At 44.2% G+C, this 19,813-nt stretch overlaps 1 protein-coding gene across 2 annotated transcripts; it reads left to right on the forward strand.

Annotated features, from left to right (window-relative positions):
- The first annotated feature begins 1,217 nt into the window (after positions 1 to 1,217).
- Positions 1,218 to 19,617, forward strand: lcp2b (lymphocyte cytosolic protein 2b). Of its 2 annotated transcripts, none has more exons than XM_052487972.1 (15): positions 1,218 to 2,084; positions 6,956 to 7,018; positions 7,237 to 7,283; positions 10,206 to 10,268; positions 10,385 to 10,413; positions 10,520 to 10,563; positions 10,785 to 10,980; positions 11,176 to 11,276; positions 11,487 to 11,553; positions 13,624 to 13,719; positions 14,019 to 14,100; positions 14,363 to 14,420; positions 16,684 to 16,758; positions 16,845 to 16,994; positions 17,958 to 19,617. In XM_052487972.1, the coding sequence occupies exons 1-15, from the start codon at positions 2,007 to 2,009 to the stop codon at positions 18,078 to 18,080; spliced, it is 1,272 nt and encodes a 423-aa protein (XP_052343932.1). In that variant the 5' UTR covers positions 1,218 to 2,006; the 3' UTR covers positions 18,081 to 19,617. The 2 variants fall into 2 exon arrangements, with proteins under 2 accessions (XP_052343932.1, XP_052343933.1); XM_052487973.1 differs by having other exon boundaries at positions 11,487 to 11,547; positions 17,958 to 19,616.
- The last annotated feature ends 196 nt before the right edge of the window (positions 19,618 to 19,813 follow it).

Here is a 19,813-nt window from a genome sequence, read left to right on the forward strand (position 1 = left end):
ACTCAATCATCAAGTTTGCGGACGACACAACAGTGGTAGGCTTGATTACCAACAACGACGAGACGGCCTACAGGGAGGAGGTGAGGGCCCTCGGAGTGTGGTGTCAGGAAAATAACCTCACACTCAACGTCAACAAAACTAAGGAGATGATTGTGGACTTCAGGAAACAGCAGAGGGAGCACCCCCCTATCCACATCGATGGAACAGTAGTGGAGAGGGTAGCAAGTTTTAAGTTCCTCGGCATACACATCACAGACAAACTGAATTGGTCCACTCACACTGACAGCGTCGTGAAGAAGGCGCAGCAGCAGGCTTGTCACCAAAAGCACTCACAAACTTCTACAGATGCACAATCGAGAGCATCCTGGCGGGCTGTATCACCGCCTGGTACGGCAACTGCTCCGCCCTCAACCGTAAGGCTCTCCAAAGGGTAGTGAGGTCTGCACAACGCATCACCGGGGGCAAACTACCTGCCCTCCAGGACACCTACACCACCCGATGTTACAGGAAGGCCATAAAGATCATCAAGGACATCAACCACCCGAGCCACTGCCTGTTCACCCCGCTATCATCCAGAAGGCGATGTCAGTACAGGTGCATCAAAGCTGGGACCGAGAGACTGAAAAACAGCTTCTATCTCAAGGCTATCAGACTGTTAAACAGCCACCACTAACATTGAGTGTCTGCTGCCAACACACTGACATTGACACTGACCCAACTCCAGCCACTTTAATAATGGGAATTGATGGGAAATGATGTAAATATATCACTAGCCACTTTAAACAATGCTACCTTATATAATGTTACATACCCTACATTATTCATCTAATATGCATACGTATATACTGTACTCTATATCATCGACTGCATCCTTATGTAATACATGTATCACTAGCCACTTTAACTATGCCACTTAGTTTACTTTGTCTACATACTCATCTCATATGTATATACTGTACTCTATACCATCACACAATCACATATCATCTAATAATATCTGTTGCTGGGCAGATATTAAACTCAACCTACTATACAGTAAAGGAGGCGCAAACTGTCTTTCTGTCCTAAACAATCTTACAAGAGGAGGGTCCAATGAGAGTGAGACTAGCAACTGTAGCTAGGTGTCTGTGTTTGAAAACACATATCAGTCTGAAATGTAGTGTTAGATCGACACATAGCAGCCGGTCTGATGCAGAGAGAGAGGACCATACAACAAAGGACCAGATCAGTGTTAAATATCTTAGTACAGGCCTGATTTAAGGCATATTGATATAACATTTAAAGTCACATGGGTCAAGATACATTTAGAAGCTGATGTTGAGTGGCTAAGTATAGAGATGGCTTGTTTACAGGCCTACACAGTGAAGCAGGCTAGCTCTAGGTTTGCACCCTAAATGGCACCCTATTTGCTATATAGGAATCTACTTTGGTCCAGGGCTGATAGTGGGCCATTTGGGACAAAACTCTTTCTTCTCTTCTTTACATCCTCTGTGGCCTACAAGACTTCCTCTTTTGGCTGCCTGTGACAGGAAAAGCAGTGGGTGACAAACTGAAGTCCTGCCTCCTCACAGTTAGAGACATCAGGGAGGCCTGTAGAAACAGTACCATCACCATTAAACTAATGCTAAGTATTTATCTCTCCACATATATGGCTAAAAGGATGAGCATTGTGTAGCAGCTAATGCCCATCACTAACAGGAGACTTACTGTTATCTCCTGTCTATATTCACTGAGGTTTCCTGGAGTGTGGATCTGATTCCCTTGTGTGAATTGTCTAGGAGGAAAGCCAAAGCCCTGGACCTTACTCATACTTGAGAAAAACCTTGGACTTTACTAAAAACCGTGGACCTTACCAAGACAAAAACATTGGACCTACTAAGACAAGAACCTTGGACTTTACCAACAGAAGAGCCTTGGATCAAGAAGAAGAGCCTTGGATCTAGAAAAGCCTTGGACTCAAGGCTTACTAAGACAAGACTTTGGAAAGCTTTGCACAGAAGAAGACGATGAGTTTTGACAGTGTTCCCTCCAGGTCAGAGGTGATGGGGTGGAACGCACGTAGTCTAGCCGACTATATGAAGAGGGTGAGCGAGGACACTTCATGACCCATGTTCTTCTGTAGATAATGCAGCTCTTAACATCAGTGGTTCATCAGCATTCAATTCTCATCTTTCTTGTGATTTTGATTTAGTACTAAATTGCCCATATGAATGCAGGTAACTGATATGAAACAGATAAGGGCCTGTTTGATGCCTCTCAAAGTATTGTATTTATTTACAAGTTTTTTCCAACTGCTTACACAAGTTTTCAAAACTGTCTCCTTTTTTTCAAAACTCTACACACAATTCCCAAAACTGCACACACAAAATGCTAAATGCCTCACATCTCCTTCAAAATTTAACACTGCATTCAAAATGCCATAAACACATGTCAGGATGAAGCATTTGCATCAAATGGCAAACACTGCTTTCATAATAGTACATTTTTGGATACACCATGTAAACATGTAAACACTGTTGTTCTAAATCTAAAGCTCTTTGGTCTTTCATAGGCTTATATCTACATTTCAATACAATGTTCTACAGTGAAAGTAATCTGCTGAGAGGGGTAACAAGTACACTGTAAACACCAATGCAATGTAGAAACAGAAAATATTTATTAGGCCAAACATTACTGTTGTATACAGTAGCATACAACAAAACCATAAACATATGTAAACCAAAAGTATATTCTTTAGAATACATCAAAGAACACAATTGTGTGTGTGGGGTCCCGGGGGGGTAGTCCAGGAATTGGTGTGTGGGGGGCTACGCTTCATCTCTTCTCCGGCCTGGGTCTGGCCACAATACTTCGTCCACATCACAAGATACATTTTCTCTTGCCAAACATCGAGGGAAGTATCTCCTAGCATGGCGTATCCAACCTTGAACAGAGACAACCTCTATGTCCCCACATGGAGGGAAGTATCTCCTAGCATGGTGTATCCAACCTTGGACAGAGGCAACCTCTATGTCCCCACATGGAGGGAAGTATCTCCTAGCATGGCGTATCCAACCTTGAACAGAGGCAACCTCTATGTCCCCACATGGAGGGAAGTATCTCCTAGCATGGCGTATCTAACCTTGAACAGAGGCAACCTCTATGTCTCCACATGGAGGGAAGTATCTCCTAGCATGTCGTATCTAACCTTGAACAGAGGCAACCTCTATGTCTCCACATGGAGGGAAGTATCTCCTAGCATGTCGTATCTAACCTTGAACAGAGGCAACCTCTATGTCTCCACATGGAGGGAAGTATCTCCTAGCATGTCGTATCTAACCTTGAACAGAGGCAACCTCTATGTCCCCACATGGAGGGAAGTATCTCCTAGCATGTCGTATCTAACCTTGGACAGAGGCAACCTCTATGTCCCCACATGGAGGGAAGTATCTCCTAGCATGGTGTATCCAACCTTGAACAGAGGCAACCTCTATGTCCCCACATGGAGGGAAGTATCTCCTAGCATGGCGTATCTAACCTTGAACAGAGGCAACCTCTATGTCCCCACATGGAGGGAAGTATCTCCTAGCATGGCGTATCCAACCTTGAACAGAGGCAACCTCTATGTCCCCACATGGAGGGAAGTATCTCCTAGCATGGAGTATCCAACCTTGGACAGAGGCAACCTCTATGTCCCCACATGGAGGGAAGTATCTCCTAGCATGGCGTATCCAACCTTGAACAGAGGCAACCTCTATGTCTCCACATGGAGGGAAGTATCTCCTAGCATGGAGTATCCAACCTTGGACAGAGGCAACCTCTATGTCCCCACATGGAGGGAAGTATCTCCTAGCATGGCGTATCCAACCTTGAACAGAGGCAACCTCTATGTCTCCACATGGAGGGAAGTATCTCCTAGCATGGCGTATCTAACCCTGGACAGAGGCAACCTCTATGTCCCCACATGGAGGGAAGTATCTCCTAGCATGGCGTATCCAACCTTGAACAGAGGCAACCTCTATGTCTCCACATGGAGGGAAGTATCTCCTAGCATGGAGTATCCAACCTTGGACAGAGGCAACCTCTATGTCCCCACATGGAGGGAAGTATCTCCTAGCATGGCGTATCCAACCTTGAACAGAGGCAACCTCTATGTCCCCACATGGAGGGAAGTATCTCCTAGCATGGCGTATCCAACCTTGAACAGAGGCAACCTCTATGTCTCCACATGGAGGGAAGTATCTCCTAGCATGGCGTATCTAACCTTGAACAGAGGCAACCTCTATGTCTCCACATGGAGGGAAGTATCTCCTAGCATGTCGTATCTAACCTTGGACAGAGGCAACCTCTATGTCCCCACATGGAGGGAAGTATCTCCTAGCATGGCGTATCCAACCTTGAACAGAGGCAACCTCTATGTCTCCACATGGAGGGAAGTATCTCCTAGCAGCTAATGAACAGAGGCAACCTCTATCATGGAGGGAAACCCTGAACAGAGGCAACCTCTATGTCCCCACATGGAGGGAAGTATCTCCTAGCATGGCGTATCTAACCCTGGACAGAGGCAACCTCTATGTCCCCACATGGAGGGAAGTATCTCCTAGCATGGCGTATCCAACCCTGGACAGAGACAACCTCTATGTCCCCACATGGAGGGAAGTATCTCCTCCATTAACCTTGAACAGAGGCATGTCGGGCATGGAGGGTTGGTGATCATATCACTTGAACCAGTGCCAGGCTGGAGGGAAGAATTCCTAGCATGGGATTTAGAAAAGGTGAATATGGGGGGAGGTACAAAACTACAAATTGTGGATGCGTGGCAAACCAGTTTTGGACCAGAACAGCCCATGGAGTGAAAACTAACATTGTCCCATAAAAACGACAAATCTAGCAGGCTAACCTGATCTGGATCATGTCTCCACATGGAGGGAAGCAGCATGTGTAAATTGCATGTCCCCCAGAAAAGTGAGCATCCAATGGCAGAGGTGTTGTCCCCACGGACCCAGTGTGGCATTGTGATGGAGGGAAGACCCCATGGAGTATTTGGACAGAGGCAACCTCTATGATGGCAGCACACATAGTTATATTGAACAGAGGCCCCATGTCTCCACATGGAGGGAAGTATCTCCCATGGGACATTGGTACAATGCAACCTCTGTCCCCCTGGATTACATTTCTTCCTTGAACAGAGGCTATGTCTCCACATGGAGGGAAGTTTTAGCATGGAGGTTGAAGGCAACCTCATCCCCACATGGAGGGAATAAATTAGCATGGCAAACCTTGAACAGAGGCAATCCATGCTCCACATGGAGGGAAGTATCTCCTAGCATGTAACCAGACAGAGGATATACAGATGAGTAAATAGCATGGCGTATCTCTGAATGTATTGGAGGGAAGTGTTGCATACATAACCTCAGAGACAAAGTAATGTCGCATATTCTTGACTCTGTCAGAAGTTTCTCTCAAATGGCACCTTGTAAGAGGCAACCTCTTGTCCCCACATGGAGGGTCATCTCCTAGCATGGCGTTGGAGGATGTGTTGTATGGAGGGGTCGACAGGTATCCAACCTTACAGCATTGATGTTGTTAAATATGGTGTCATTATTCAGAGATATGTCCCCACATTATCTCCCATGGAATCCAATTGGAACAGAGGCATTGTTCCACATGGAGGGAAACCAGCATTTATAATTACAGAGGCAACCTCTTTCCCCACATTGCTCATGGCGTATCCAACCTTGAACAGAGCAACCTCTATGTCCTCCATGATGTCTTTGCCTTTCCACTCTGGAACAGAGAATGTCAAACATGGAGTAAGTATCTCAGCATGGCGTATCCAACTGAACAGAACAATGTACATGGAAAAACATGTAGTACAACCATGATAACCAACCTCATTCATTCATTCCAGCATGCAGTACAATGGATGGCTATGTTGCATACCTGTCTCCTCATTTCTGACAGGGCAAATTATGTCCCCACTGAGGGAATCGACTCCTAGCATGGGCTGGACTCTCATGTCCCCACATGGAGGGAAGTATCTCCTAGCATGGCTCTAACCCTGGTCAAACTGTCCCCACATGGGTTGATCAGCATGATCAACCCTGGACAGAGTGTTGTCCCCTAATCTCATCACAGATGGCTCTCATTCCTTGATCTTCTTTTCCCCCTGAGAAGTCCTCCTCTTCCTCTTGGATGCTCAAACCTCCTAGCCTCTTGCTCTCTGTCCATTATTGGCATCCATTGTTCAAAACAGGTCATCCTGCATACCTTTGACCAGTGTGGCATTTATAGGCCCGTTTTACTGACAGTAAATAGTGATTATTAAGTCCGGGGATCAGTAAATGCCCTCTGTCCTATTACAGTGTTTGCACATGTGAGGTTGAAGCCAACCTGTGTGTGTGACCTGGTGAATAATTGTAGCATTTTGATTGGTTGTGTTTGGAAAAGGAAAGCAAGTCACTTCCTGTTAGATTTTTGTGTTTTAGGTAGAGAATTGTGTGTAGTGTTTTGAAAAAAGTGTTTTATGCAATTGACAACTGAATCAAAGGCTGAGAAATAGCTTATGGTTTTGGATATTTGGTGTGTAGTTTTGCACTTTGAGTGAGAGGTTTCAGAAATCGTGTGACATGAAAAGATGTTGTGTGTAAGCAGTTGGAAAAAACTGGTAACTAGGCAAGTCACTTAAGAACATATTCTTATTTACAATGACGGCCTACCGGGGAACAGTGGGTTAACTGCCTTCTCAGGGGCAGAACAACATAATTTTACCTGGTCAACTAGGGGATTCCATCCAGCAACCTATCGGTTACTGTCCCAAAGCTCTAACCTCAAATCAGTAGGACTGCTGATCTAGGACCAGGTCCTCCTGGTCCATTCACTATAATCTAAAAGCCAAAACTGGTCCTGGATCAAGAAAGTGAGCGTGACCTCTGTCCTGGTGTGTGACATCTCTGGTGTGTTGTGACATTCTCAGCTAAGGCTGTCCAGCTGTGACAAAGTGGTGATGAAGACGAGCATGAACGGAGCACGCTTTCTGGTAAGTGTGTGTGTGTGTGTGTGTGTGTGTGTGTGTGTGTGTGTGTGTGTGTGTGTGTGTGTGTGTGTGTGTGTGTGTGTGTGTGTGTGTGTGTGTGTGTGTGTGTGTGTGTGTGTGTGTGTGTGTGTGTGTGTGCAGCTGCTCTTGTATACTGTGATACAACTAAGATGTTTACTTCATGTTATTTAATGATCTATGCTGTCACTGTATCATTACAGAAGATGAAAGATGGTGACCTTCAGAAGTTTCCCACCATTCATATTCCGTAAGTCTAAAGTCAAAACTATTTAATTTCATAAACAGACAAAGTAACCCTTGTGAAGCAACTCTGGTCCCTTAAGCAAGTCTTAATCAGTCTCCTCTACCACACACAAACCTCCTTGAAAATCTTTTACTGAGACCATTTATTCTGGCTGTTACAGAAAGTGGAAATAGACACCCACATTCAAATGCAGTTGGTTTGGACATGGGTGTGTGTGTGGCTGTTGTAGTGCTGTATATGTCAGGGGCTTTTAATAACCGCGATGTGGTTACCATATGTGGTCTATGTGAGGACGTGTAGCTGGAAATGACCTGTCGAATCTTCTAATGAAAAGGCAGAGAGAGAGAGAGCAAGACAGCATGATGGTGTGTGTGTGTGTGTGTGTGTGTGTGTGTGTGTGTGTGTGTGTGTGTGTGTGTGTGTGTGTGTGTGTGTGTGTGTGTGTGTGTGTGTGTGTGTGTGTGTGTGTGTGTGTGTGTGTGTGTGTGTGTGTGTGTGTGTCACTTTATATATTGTTTGTATGTTGTCTAGCGAGACATCACTTGCTTTGGCAATGTTAACACATGTTTCCCATGCCAATAAAGTGTTGAATTGAATTGAATTGAGAGAGAAAGCGAGAGAGAGACAGAGATTGAGAGAAAGGAGTGAGTGTGACAGAGAGAGAGAGAGTGTAGGCAGAAAGTGAGACAGAGAGTGAGACAGAGAGTGAGAAAGGAGAGAGAGTGACAGTGTGAGTGTGAGTGAGATAGTGAGTGTGACAGAGAGAGAGATGATATTATATGTTATATTATATATTATGTGTGTCACTTGCTTTGGCAATGTTAACACATGTTTCCCATGCCAATAAAGTGTTGAATTGAATTGAATTGTGCGAGCGAGACAAACAGTATGATGGTGTGTGTGTGTGTGTGTGTGTGTGTGTGTGTGTGTGTGTGTGTGTGTGTGTGAGAGAGAGAGAGAGAGAGAGAGAGAGAGAGAGAGAGAGAGAGAGAGAGAGAGAGAGAGAGAGAGAGAGAGAGCAAGAGTGTGTGTGAGAGAGAGAGGCAAGACAGCATGAGAGAGTGAGTGTGAGAGAGAGAGCAAGACAGCATGGTGGTGGGTGTGCCCATGTGCCAGAGAGAGCGTGAGAGAGCGGATACAAGAAAACCAGGGCTGAGATGGTGTGGTGTGTGTGTTTGTAACATTGTGTTGTGTGTGTGTGTCAATATATTGTCTAGAGTCATGTGAGATCTGTGTGAGATCAACAGGAGTGAAGAGGAGAGGGTGTGTCAGTCAGAGGTGAGAGAGAGAGAGAGAGCAAGACAGTATGATGGTGTGTGTGTGTGTATGTGTGTGTTGTGTGAAACGTAAAACACCAAATAATGCATGTCTTCAGCAGATCAAGGGAACCCACTAATTATCAAAAGGTAAACAGAAAAGAGCCATTAAATTCTCCAGAACCACCTAAAAGGAGAAACGATTCACAAACCTTCCATAACAAAGCCATCACAAACAGAGAGATGAACCTGGAGAAGAGTCCCCTAAGCAAACTGGTCCTGGGGCTCTGTTCACAAACACAAACACACCCTACTGCCCCAGGACAACAGCACAATTAGACCCAATCCATCCAAATCATGAGAAAAACAAAAGATAATTATCTTAACACATTGGAAAGAATTAACAAAAAAAAACAGAGCAAACTAGAATGCTATTTGGCCAAACAGAGAGTACACAGCGGCAGAATACCTGACCACTAATCACCCAAAATTAATTAAAGCTTTGACTATCCTCTCCTCCCTCCAGTGAGCATAGCCTCTCCTGGTCTGTCAGGATATGAGCCGATAATGACTATGAGCTCTGATGAGAAGACAGTTATATCTGTGCCTTGTCTGACCGCCTGCCACCACAAAATGAGGAGGAAGAGGGGAGCTGCACTGGTGACTATGACCTCCTCAGCCCAATGTATGACCATATTCCCTAGAGACATATTTCCCCCAGATCACACAGATACAAAGATTCGAAAACATATGACTGTTTTGTAAAAAACTCCCATACCTACTGTGGTGAAATTCCACAGTGTGCCATCACAGCAGCAAGATTTGTGACCTGTTGTGTGAGAAAAGGGCAACCAGTGAAGAACAAACACCATTGTGTGAACTCTTCCTACTGGAAGGATTCCTTTAATTATTTGTACATTGTGTATATATAGCCATATATAATATGACATTTTAATGTCTTTCACTGTTTTGAAACTGTTGTATCTTGTATATGTTTACTGTTAACCTTTTTGTTGTTTTTCACTTTATATATTCACTTTGTATGTTGTCTACCTCACTTGCTTTGTCAATGTTAACACATGTTTCCCATGCCAATAAAGCCCAGATTGAATTGACATTGAGAGAGAGACCCCTCCCCTCAGAGGAGAGACAGAGATGCAGGAGAACGGAGTCAGAGAGACAGTTACCAGAGATAGACAGAAAGAGAGACAGAGAGAGAGATAGAGAGAGAGAAAGAGAGAGACTATTCAGAGAGAGAGAGATAGACAGAAGACATAAGGAGACAGAGAGAGATATATTATATATTATATTATATATTATCTACCTCACTTGCTTTGGCAATGTTAACACATGTTTCAAATGCCAATAAAGCCCTTGAGTTGATTTGAATTGAGTGAGAGTGCTAGCAAAACCAAGACATGTATGAGGGGGGTGTGAGTTGTGTTTGAGGTGTTGTGTCACAAATGTAAGATGAGGAGAAAAGAGACAGATGAGAGAGAGAGAGAGAGAGAGAGAGAGAGGGAGCAAGACAGCATGGTGGTGGGTGTGCCCATGTGCCAGAGAGAGAGCGTGAGAGAGCGGATACAAGAAAACCAGGGCTGAGATGGGCGGGAGAAAGTACTGAATTTGATAACATTGTGTTACTCAATGATTTCAATATATTCTCTAGAGTCATCACTGAGATCTGTAGTGAGATCAACAGGAGTGAAGAGGAGAGGGGGTTCAGTCAGAGGTGAGAAATGCTAATCTACTAGCCTAGCATACATTTCCACCATGAGAACTCATCTCTGCTGTATGACAGGACATTAGAGAAACAGTTCACAGCCATGTTCCTCATGTCTTCACCAGATCAAGGGAACCTAAGAGACATCAACAAGGTAAACAGAACTGTACAGTACCACGGCTCCAGAACCACAGCTACTATATCTCAGGAGAAACGTCTCCCACCCTCTCCTCATTGTATGATTGGTTTTCTCTCTGTAGATTTTGTACAAGAGGAAGATGAAGCCTGGGATTCAGAAACGTTTGTGAGTGTATCGTGTATTGTAAAACACTCTCACTTTGACATGACATTGCTACCAAGCCACACATCCATCCACACAATGTAGAAATGTAACTTAACATCATCAACAGAAGACCCTTGTCCAAAACCATATCACTAATCACCAACATGTAATTACCCACCTCCCCTCCTCTCTCCTCTCCTCCCCTCCTCTCCCCTCGCCACTCTCCTCTCCTGGTCTGTCAGGATATGAGTGATAATGACTATGAGAACCCTGATGAGGACGACAGTTATATCTGTGCCTTGTCTGACCGCCTGCCACCTGCAGAGGGAGAGGAGGAAGAGGGGAGTGATGGTGACTATGAGCCTCCTCCCTCAGCTACAGAGGAGATCCCCCGCCTCCTCAATCTCCCTAAGCCCCTAGGGAACAGTGACTATATAGGTACAGAAGATGTACAATTAACCATTACTGACTGTCTTTAGTAAATACATACTGTAGGTACTATAGCTCTGCTGTGTGTGTGTGTGTGTGTGTGTGTGTGTGTGTGTGTGTGTGTGTGTGTGTGTGTGTGTGTGTGTGTGCGTGCGTGCGTGCGTGCGTGCGTGCGTGCGTGCGTGTGTGTGTGTGTGTGTGTAGATTCCGTGCGTGGAGGTCCGTCAGGAACTCTTCCTACTGGAAGGATTCCGAGACCACCCCAGCGCCCTGGTCCTCAGGCTCTGGCCACCAGCCATAACACAGTAAGTGTCTTCTTCATCATAGTCTTCATTACACAATCACTGTTTTCATCCTGTCTTCTTTACAGCCTCCATCTTTTCATACCACTTACCTTTAACCTTTTCATCCGCTCTTTCTTTCTTTCGAGATCAATCATTGTTAATTAATATTCCAACTCTCGCCTGCTCTCTGTCACTCTCTTCCCCTCACTCTCTTTCTCTCGCTCCCTCTAGCTGGCCAGACCTCCCACATCCAGACTAGACCCCTCCCCTCAGAGGCCATTCAAAGCTGCAGGTAAACGTTAGTCACTCTGACCATGTTACCAGAGATAATCCGGTCTGTCTGTTAGCTGCTTGTGTTGATATTGTAAAGAGCGGGACTATTCTGTTGTGATCAGGACCATGAAAAATAAGGAACAGGAGGCTAGTGGTTTAGAGCAGTTTCCCAAACGTGGTCCTGGGCCCCCCCAGGTGCACGTTTTGGTTTTTACCCTAGCACTACACCGCTGACTCAAATAATAAACGTTTGCTGATGAGTTGGTTATTTGAATCAGCAGTGTAGTGCTAGGGCAAAAACCAAAACATGCACCCAGGGGGGGCCCAGGACCGAGTTGGGGAAACCCTGGTTTAGAGGTAGATTAAGCTCACAAATGTAAGATGAGGCCCGAAAATTAGGACAGATGACATTTGAGTCATTTAGCAGACACTCATACCTAATGGGACAATCAGTGCATTCTATGAGGTGGCATTCAACTAAGGTAGGTAAAACCATAGAATTGAAATGACTAGAGCTGTCTTGGCCTAATCTAATTTGATGGTTTTTCCTTAGTTCAATTAAAGCAACATCACCAGATCACTTTGAATGATTATTAGTGGTTCGTTTGAGACACATCTTCCTCCCCCATCCCCAACAGGCCCTTCTGTCCCCATGGTTGATGCTTATTAGTGGTTCGTTTGAGACACATCTTCCTCCCCCATCCCCAACAGGCCCTTCTGTCCCCATGGTTGATGCTTATTAGTGGTTCGTTTGAGACACATCTTCCTCCCCCATCCCCAACAGGCCCTTCTGTCCCCATGGTTGATGCTTATTAGTGGTTCGTTTGAGACACATCTTCCTCCTCCCCATCTCCAACAGGCCCTTCTGTCCCCATGGTTGATGATTATTAGTGGTTCGTTTGAGACACATCTTCCTCCCCATCCCCAACAGGCCCTTCTGTCCCCATGGTTGATGCTTATTAGTGGTTCGTTTGAGACACATCTTCCTCCCCATCTCCAACAGGCCCTTCTGTCCCCATGGCTGATGATTATTAGTGGTTTGTTTGAGACACATCTTCCTCCCCCATCCCCAACAGGCCCTTCTGTCCCCATGGTTGATGCTTATTAGTGGTTCGTTTGAGACACATCTTCCTCCCCCATCTCCAACAGGCCCTTCTGTCCCCATGGTTGATGATTATTAGTGGTTTGTTTGAGACACATCTTCCTCCCCCATCCCCAACAGGCCCTTCTGTCCCCATGGTTGATGCTTATTAGTGGTTTGTTTGAGACACATCTTCCTCCCCCATCCCCAACAGGCCCTTCTGTCCCCATAGTTGATGCTTATTAGTGGTTCGTTTGAGACACATCTTCCTCCCCATCCCCAACAGGCCCTTCTGTCCCCATGGTTGATGCTTATTAGTGGTTCGTTTGAGACACATCTTCCTCCCCATCCCCAACAGGCCCTTTGTCCCCATGGTTGATGCTTATTAGTGGTTCGTTTGAGACACATCTTCCTCCCCCATCCCCAACAGGCCCTTCTGTCCCCATGGTTGATGATTATTAGTGGTTCGTTTGAGGCACATCTTCCTACCCCATCCCCAACAGGCCCTTCTGTCCCCATGGTTGATGCTTATTAGTGGTTCGTTTGAGACACATCTTCCTCCCCCATCCCCAACAGGCCCTTCTGTCCCCATGGTTGATGCTTATTAGTGGTTCGTTTGAGACACATCTTCCTCCCCCATCCCCAACAGGCCCTTCTGTCCCCATGGTTGATGCTTATTAGTGGTTCGTTTGAGACACATCTTCCTCCCCCATCCCCAACAGGCCCTTCTGTCCCCATGGTTGATGCTTATTAGTGGTTCGTTTGAGACACATCTTCCTCCCCCATCCCCAACAGGCCCTTCTGTCCCCATGGTTGATGCTTATTAGTGGTTCGTTTGAGACACATCTTCCTCCCCCATCCCCAACAGGCCCTTCTGTCCCCATGGTTGATGTTTATTAGTGGTTCGTTTGAGACACATCTTCCTCCCCCATCCCCAACAGGCCCTTCTGTCCCCATGGTTGATGCTTATTAGTGGTTCGTTTGAGACACATCTTCCTCCCCCATCCCCAACAGGCCCTTCTGTCCCCATGGTTGACCGAAGCAAGAAGCCTGGACAGCCCGCTCCCACCAAGAAACACCATCACACAAACACCAAAACAACTCCTACAAGTAACTATGCCAACTGTCTGTTGTCCTGTTGATTTAGCCTCCTAGTCTGTTTATTCAGGTCAAGTCTTTTCAATTCAATTAAATATTAATCCCCAATGGGCAATTAGAAAGGCGTTGTCAATGTGTTGAGAACCCCTTATGTTATATACTAAAGTTGCCTTGCAAAGACAAACAAATGTAAACTACGGTACGGACAGATTGCCACAATTATGGCTACTGTTGACTAGCAGGTTGAGAATGCAATGTTTTGCCTAACTTCTGATTTTCTTGTCTGTTTGGTGACTACCCACGTTGTCCAGGAGAGTGCAGTCCATTCAGCTCTCCCCAGCCCGCCATAGTGAAGCCACCTCAACTAAAGGGCCCAAAGCCACCAGACTATAGGTAGCCTAACCCAGACCTCTCCATTCCCATTAACCCCTTGGCTGTAACTCAACAGTCTGAAAGTGCTTCTTCCCCTTCTTGGTTTTCTATTGAAAGACAGTCTTGATGAACACAATTAAAATATTGTTGTTTTTACCGGTTCATGTTCCTTCAGTAAATTCAGAGTGAGAATTCAGAGAGAATAATTCACTTTGGACTAATGAGATGAAGATGGAGCCAATTCTCCTAACATGTTGTACAAGCATATCTTCTCTACCAACAGACCCAGCTCCAGTAAACCTCCTTCAATGGTCCCCAACACAATGCCAGGCACAGAGAAGGTGAGCAGATCAATCAAACACCCTTTTTACACAAGTAGATTTACACCAGCAGAGCATTTATGCAATCCATACCAGCCATACTACTTTTCAAACGTTATTTACATATCAACATACAATATTATACATGTAATATACTCATACGTTTTAATGAGAATGATCAAGTGTATTGTCGTGTCTTTACTATCATTAACTGAAGACTGATAGTTTTAGATTCTCTGTAATTAGTTATTACGCGATTAGACTGATTAATCATGTAACCGTAATTACTAGGAAGTCTGGGCACCAAGGAAAAATATTCAGATTACAAAGTTATCATTTCCTAAAATAACTTTTCAGATATTTTATCTGATTTATTAGTCTTTGAATTAATGAATTATTTACTTTACCTCACGTTAGTCTCATTCCAAACGTCATATATTGTTGGTTATCTGCACAAACCCAGTCTTCACTATGAGTCATCCATACATCAATTGTCTTAAATCATTTATTTATTACTAACTAAGTAATCACCTGGGGCGGCAGGGTAGCCTAGTGGTTAGATTGTTGGACTAGTAACCGAAAGTTCAAATCCCCGAGCTGTGGGGTACAAATCTGTCGATCTGCCCCTTAACAGGCAGTTAACCCACTGTTCCTAGGCTGTCATTGAAAATAAGAATTTGTTCTTAACTGACTTGCCTAGTTAAAAAACAAACAAATCCACAGAAATGCATAAACAAACAAGGTAAATGTGGTTACATGAAATGATAGGAGAATGTGCCCTAGTGGGCTAAACCAGCATGGCGGCTTGTTAGATTAAAGGGTAAGTGGGGGTCGACTAAGAAGTTACTACAGAGTGATAATTATAACAATTGAAATGCTAATCCTTTGCACAGGAACGCTCACTCATTCAGGAATAATTGCAATCAATAATCAATAATTGCAGTCTTGATCGCTGGTGAAAAGTTCATTTATTTTGTAGAATTGTCCGTCTCTCCCTCTCTCTCTCAGTTGTGGTTAGAGGGGATTGTTCACAGTGACATTCGTTATAGAATGGGTGTTTCGGCGGTTGTCGTTCTTCGCGTTCAATGATACCCGAATTCCTAGCTGCAGACTAGTAATTAATATCAAAGACTTGTTCTTATTCTGTCGGTATCGATAGTCTAAGAGTTTAACCACGTGGTATGGTTACAAGATTCAGCAATGGTCTACAACCTTTATCTTCCTAATGGAGAAAAACATGGTCTGCAACCTTCAGCCATCTCGTAATTGAGGTAAGCTCGGTCTGCTGATCAAAAACCCGAATGGGGGTTTTATTCAGAAGGGCCGAAGAGGGCTGTCCCAGGATGTCTGGCCCTAACTGGGCTCAGGGGCGGTCCTCTGATTAATTTAAAATCAAAAGGGAATTGTATTTTTCTTCATTAAACAGTCCAAAATCATATTACACAATTATACAAACAGTATCATACTCACTCATTCATCTTATACATTCATCTTATACAACAAATAGCCTCATATCTGGGGCTATTATATAAACAGCGTTATGGTAATGTGGCCACACCGTCTCCCATGAGCTTCCCCAAGTTGTGACAAACGGACCAGTTCGTAGCTGGATTCTTCACCGATCTTTTATACTTTCTCCGGAACATGAAATTTGTTCATACCTCAAGTTCTGTGAGGTGGAAGGAATTCCTTTGTTCTCCATGAAAATGTACTCTCTCTATACGGTGTGTCCATGAGGAGATTCTCAGGAATTTATTACGTCTCTCTGACCACAGCAACCTAGTTGAAGGAGGAAAGGGGGACGCAGGGAGAGGGGGATGGGGATGGGCTTGCTATACCCAAAGAGGCCAATGTCATGACAGTATGTAGTTAGTGTCACTGGCCAAAAGATAGCACTGTTGCAGTATACAAACACTAGGGTCATGACCACACTTCTCTTCAAATCAAATCACATTTTATTGGTCACATACACATGGTTAGCAGATGTTATTGTGAGTGTAGCGAAACGCTCTTCGGGTCCACACACAAAACCTACCAAACACAACCATGCAGAAACACCCCATAGGTACCGTGCCTAAGAACTTAACAGCACTCAAAAACAAGTGTAAAAACTCACACGAGAGGAGACCGGTGTGTGCGGGCTAGAGTGCTGTTTTACTCTTGTTGTTGAACGGCCTGCTAGTTGTTCCTGCCCAACCACAATGGAGCTAGACACAATGGGTTTTCTCTTCTTTTTTTTGCATTCTAACACTGTTGGTCTGTTGCTGTTCCCTGCTGTGTGCAGGACATTGATCCTGAGTGGTATGGAGGACTGGTGACCAGAGGCCAGGCTGAAGCATCTCTCAGATGGGTTAACAAGGTCAGGAATCCCCCTCCCCTCGTGGGCTTCACTAACACACACGCACACACACAGTTTGTGTATCAACGTAGCTGTGTGTGTTTCAGGATGGAGCGTTTCTGGTGAGGGACAGTTCCAAGGGTTCTTCTGAGCAGCCCTACACCCTCATGGTGCTGAACCAAGGCAAGGTCTACAACATCCAGATACGTCACCAAGGCAACACATACCACCTGGGTACCGGCCTCATGGGTAGCGAGGTAAACAAACAGCATCCTCTCTGCTCTGTCAGGATTCACTCACAAACAAGAATTTTACTTTTCTTATTATTCGATTTTTTCCATGATTTTATTGAACAGATGTTGAAGGGACGACAGTGGGGAAAGATAGAGGTTGTGTCAAAGGGATAAAAACCTTTACACTATATGACGGTGCCATTACCACTAGACCAGCCAGGCCACAGAATTTCAGCTTAGCATGCAAATGCAATTAAAAAACAAATTTAAAAATTTTAAATTTTAAAAACATTGGTCATCTAGCTAGCAGGTGCTTTTATCTAAATTAGCTTACAGTTTACAAACAGATCTGATAATATGATTTTCCTGTGTGAAAAGGCCACCTGAAGTTTTTGTGGGATGTTTTTTTGCAAAGGTTTTACCAGGCAGTAAATTAGTTAATAGACCAATAAAAAAAAGTGTTCAAAACCTCTTTGCCAATAAAATATCGTTTCCCGTTTTCCCCTCCCCACTCAGACCACTCACAGACAGTCCTAGCTAAATTCTTCCTTTAGAAATTGCTCTTTGCTAAAGAAGCAATCTTTGGCTTCTTTCAACCATTTTAATTGAAAACAATCACAGTAAGGTACTTCACTGTTACCCAGAAATGTTGATATTGAGAGAAAAACGGCTGCATTGGATTTTTTAACACATCACAGGTTGACGTTTATTGTCATGAATTTAGCCTTGGAGGCAGAACTGAGCCATTTCCGCTAGTCGGGCCAGCTGCAAAGTCAAATTTGTCTATATCATAAAAATGTATAAAAACAAAAATGTGCATTTTGGTCTTATTTTAAAGTTAGGGTTAGGTATTAGGTGGTTAGGTTTAAAATCAGATTGTATGACTGAGGCTTTGACCACTCTGCAGAGTTCATGACAATAAATGCCAACCCGCTAACACATCAATAACTAACCGATGGCTCGTTCAAATCTGTGTTGCTGCTGCAGAGTTTCCCAGGAGTGGAGGAGATAATAGAACACCACACATACACCCCTCTGCTGCTCATAGACATGGAGAATGGAACTGGAGCACAGAGCCAGTGCTGTCTGCTGCACCCTGCACCACTCTGACCAGAACCAGCAGCACACGAAACACTGTGTGTGTGTGCGTGCGTGTGTGTGCGTGTGTGTGTGTGTGTGTGTGTGTGTGTGTGTGTGTGTGTGTGTGTGTGTGTGTGTGTGTGTGTGTGTGTGTGTGTGTGTGTGTGTGTGTGTGTGTGTGTGTGTGTGTGTGTGTGTGTGTGTGTGTGTGTGTGTGTGTGTGTGTGTGTGTGTGTGTGTGTGAAGTTGCATGTCGTAAGTGAAATGTATTGAAGTTGTACCTATTATACTGGTCATTTAAAATATACCTGTAATTTTTAGATTGTGATCATGAAACAGAGAAATATGTATGTGAATTTCTCTTTGATAAGAAGCTATTTTTGTTTCTTTTAACCATTTTAATTGAAAACAATCACAGTAAGGTACTTAAATTGTTATCCAGAAAGGATTTGATATGGAGATAAACGCTGCATTGGATCTTTAACACATCGCATGTTGCCGTTTATTGTCATGAATCTTGTCTTAGAGGCAGAACATATTATTTTCCTCTAGATGGGGTAGCTGCAAAGTCAAAATTGGCTATATCTTAGAAAGTTATGATACATTTTCTTTATTTTTTGGTCTTAATTTAAGGTTAGGGTTAGCAGTGTGACTACTCTGCAGAACTGCCTCCAGGGATTGATTCATGACAATAAATGCCAACACATCATAAACTGATCAATGGGCCTTTCCATTCTATGCTGTTGCTGCTGTGTTGATCATGCAGTTTCCCAGGAGTGAAGAAGATGATAGAACACCACACACACACCCCTCTGCTGCTCATAGACATGGAGAATGGAACTGGAGCACAGAGCCAGTGCTGCTTGCTGCACCACTCAGCCGCACAGGAGACACTGTGTGTGTTCTCAATGACTTACCTGGTTAACTAAAGGGAAGAAAACAACTGTATAAAGCAGCTGGTAGAGAGAATAGAAGAGAGGAAAATACATTTTTATTAGGAAGCCCATTCACAATGGAGAGTTTATTATATGATGCATGTGGTACGTTAAATGTAGTGAAGCTGTAGGTATTATACTGGTGTACATCTGACAAGTGTTTCATTACAAGTGTGAATATGAGGACTATTTTTGGTCCCTATCCAGTTCTATAACCCATTGGCTCTATGCTTTCCACGCACTTCCACCTTACTTCTCTATCCTCTCCTTCTTCAGCTTCATTTCCTCTCCTTTTCCTCCTCCCACACTCCTCACCCTGAGGTCATGTTGGGCCAGGTCAACCCGTTCCACTCTGTTCAGAAAGGCCATCTTGTCTGGGTGGCTGAAGTCACACGATCAGGGCACACTGTCTCAGCTGGGACGACACTGTGAACAGAAGAAAAAAGGAACAAAATAAACACATTGTAAAATAAACTTAAAGTCAGAAGAAGTGCATTATATATGAAATAGTAGGGTACCATTTGGGACGCACAGGCTGTCTCCGAGGCTGTTGTGTGTCAAGACATTATGGGGTCCTTGTAAATCTGTGTCTCTCTACTCTCTGCTGGGAGATACCCAATCACCCCACCTGATTTAAACTTATCCAGGACCATGTGGAAGAATTATAAAACGTTAGCAGTGTGACAAAGCTGGCCTAGCTCTGAGCACTTTTTAAAATCAAAAGAACTGAGTCTACCAAAATGTAGGATTTATATTTAAGAACAGTTGATACGTTTAACTGAGTGTGGCACTGCAGTACTAGAACAACATTATGGACTGTCTGACGGT

The sequence above is a fragment of the Oncorhynchus keta genome, chromosome 30 (genome assembly GCF_023373465.1).
Source record: "Oncorhynchus keta strain PuntledgeMale-10-30-2019 chromosome 30, Oket_V2, whole genome shotgun sequence".
In the NCBI taxonomy this organism is placed as follows: Eukaryota; Metazoa; Chordata; class Actinopteri; order Salmoniformes; family Salmonidae; genus Oncorhynchus; species Oncorhynchus keta.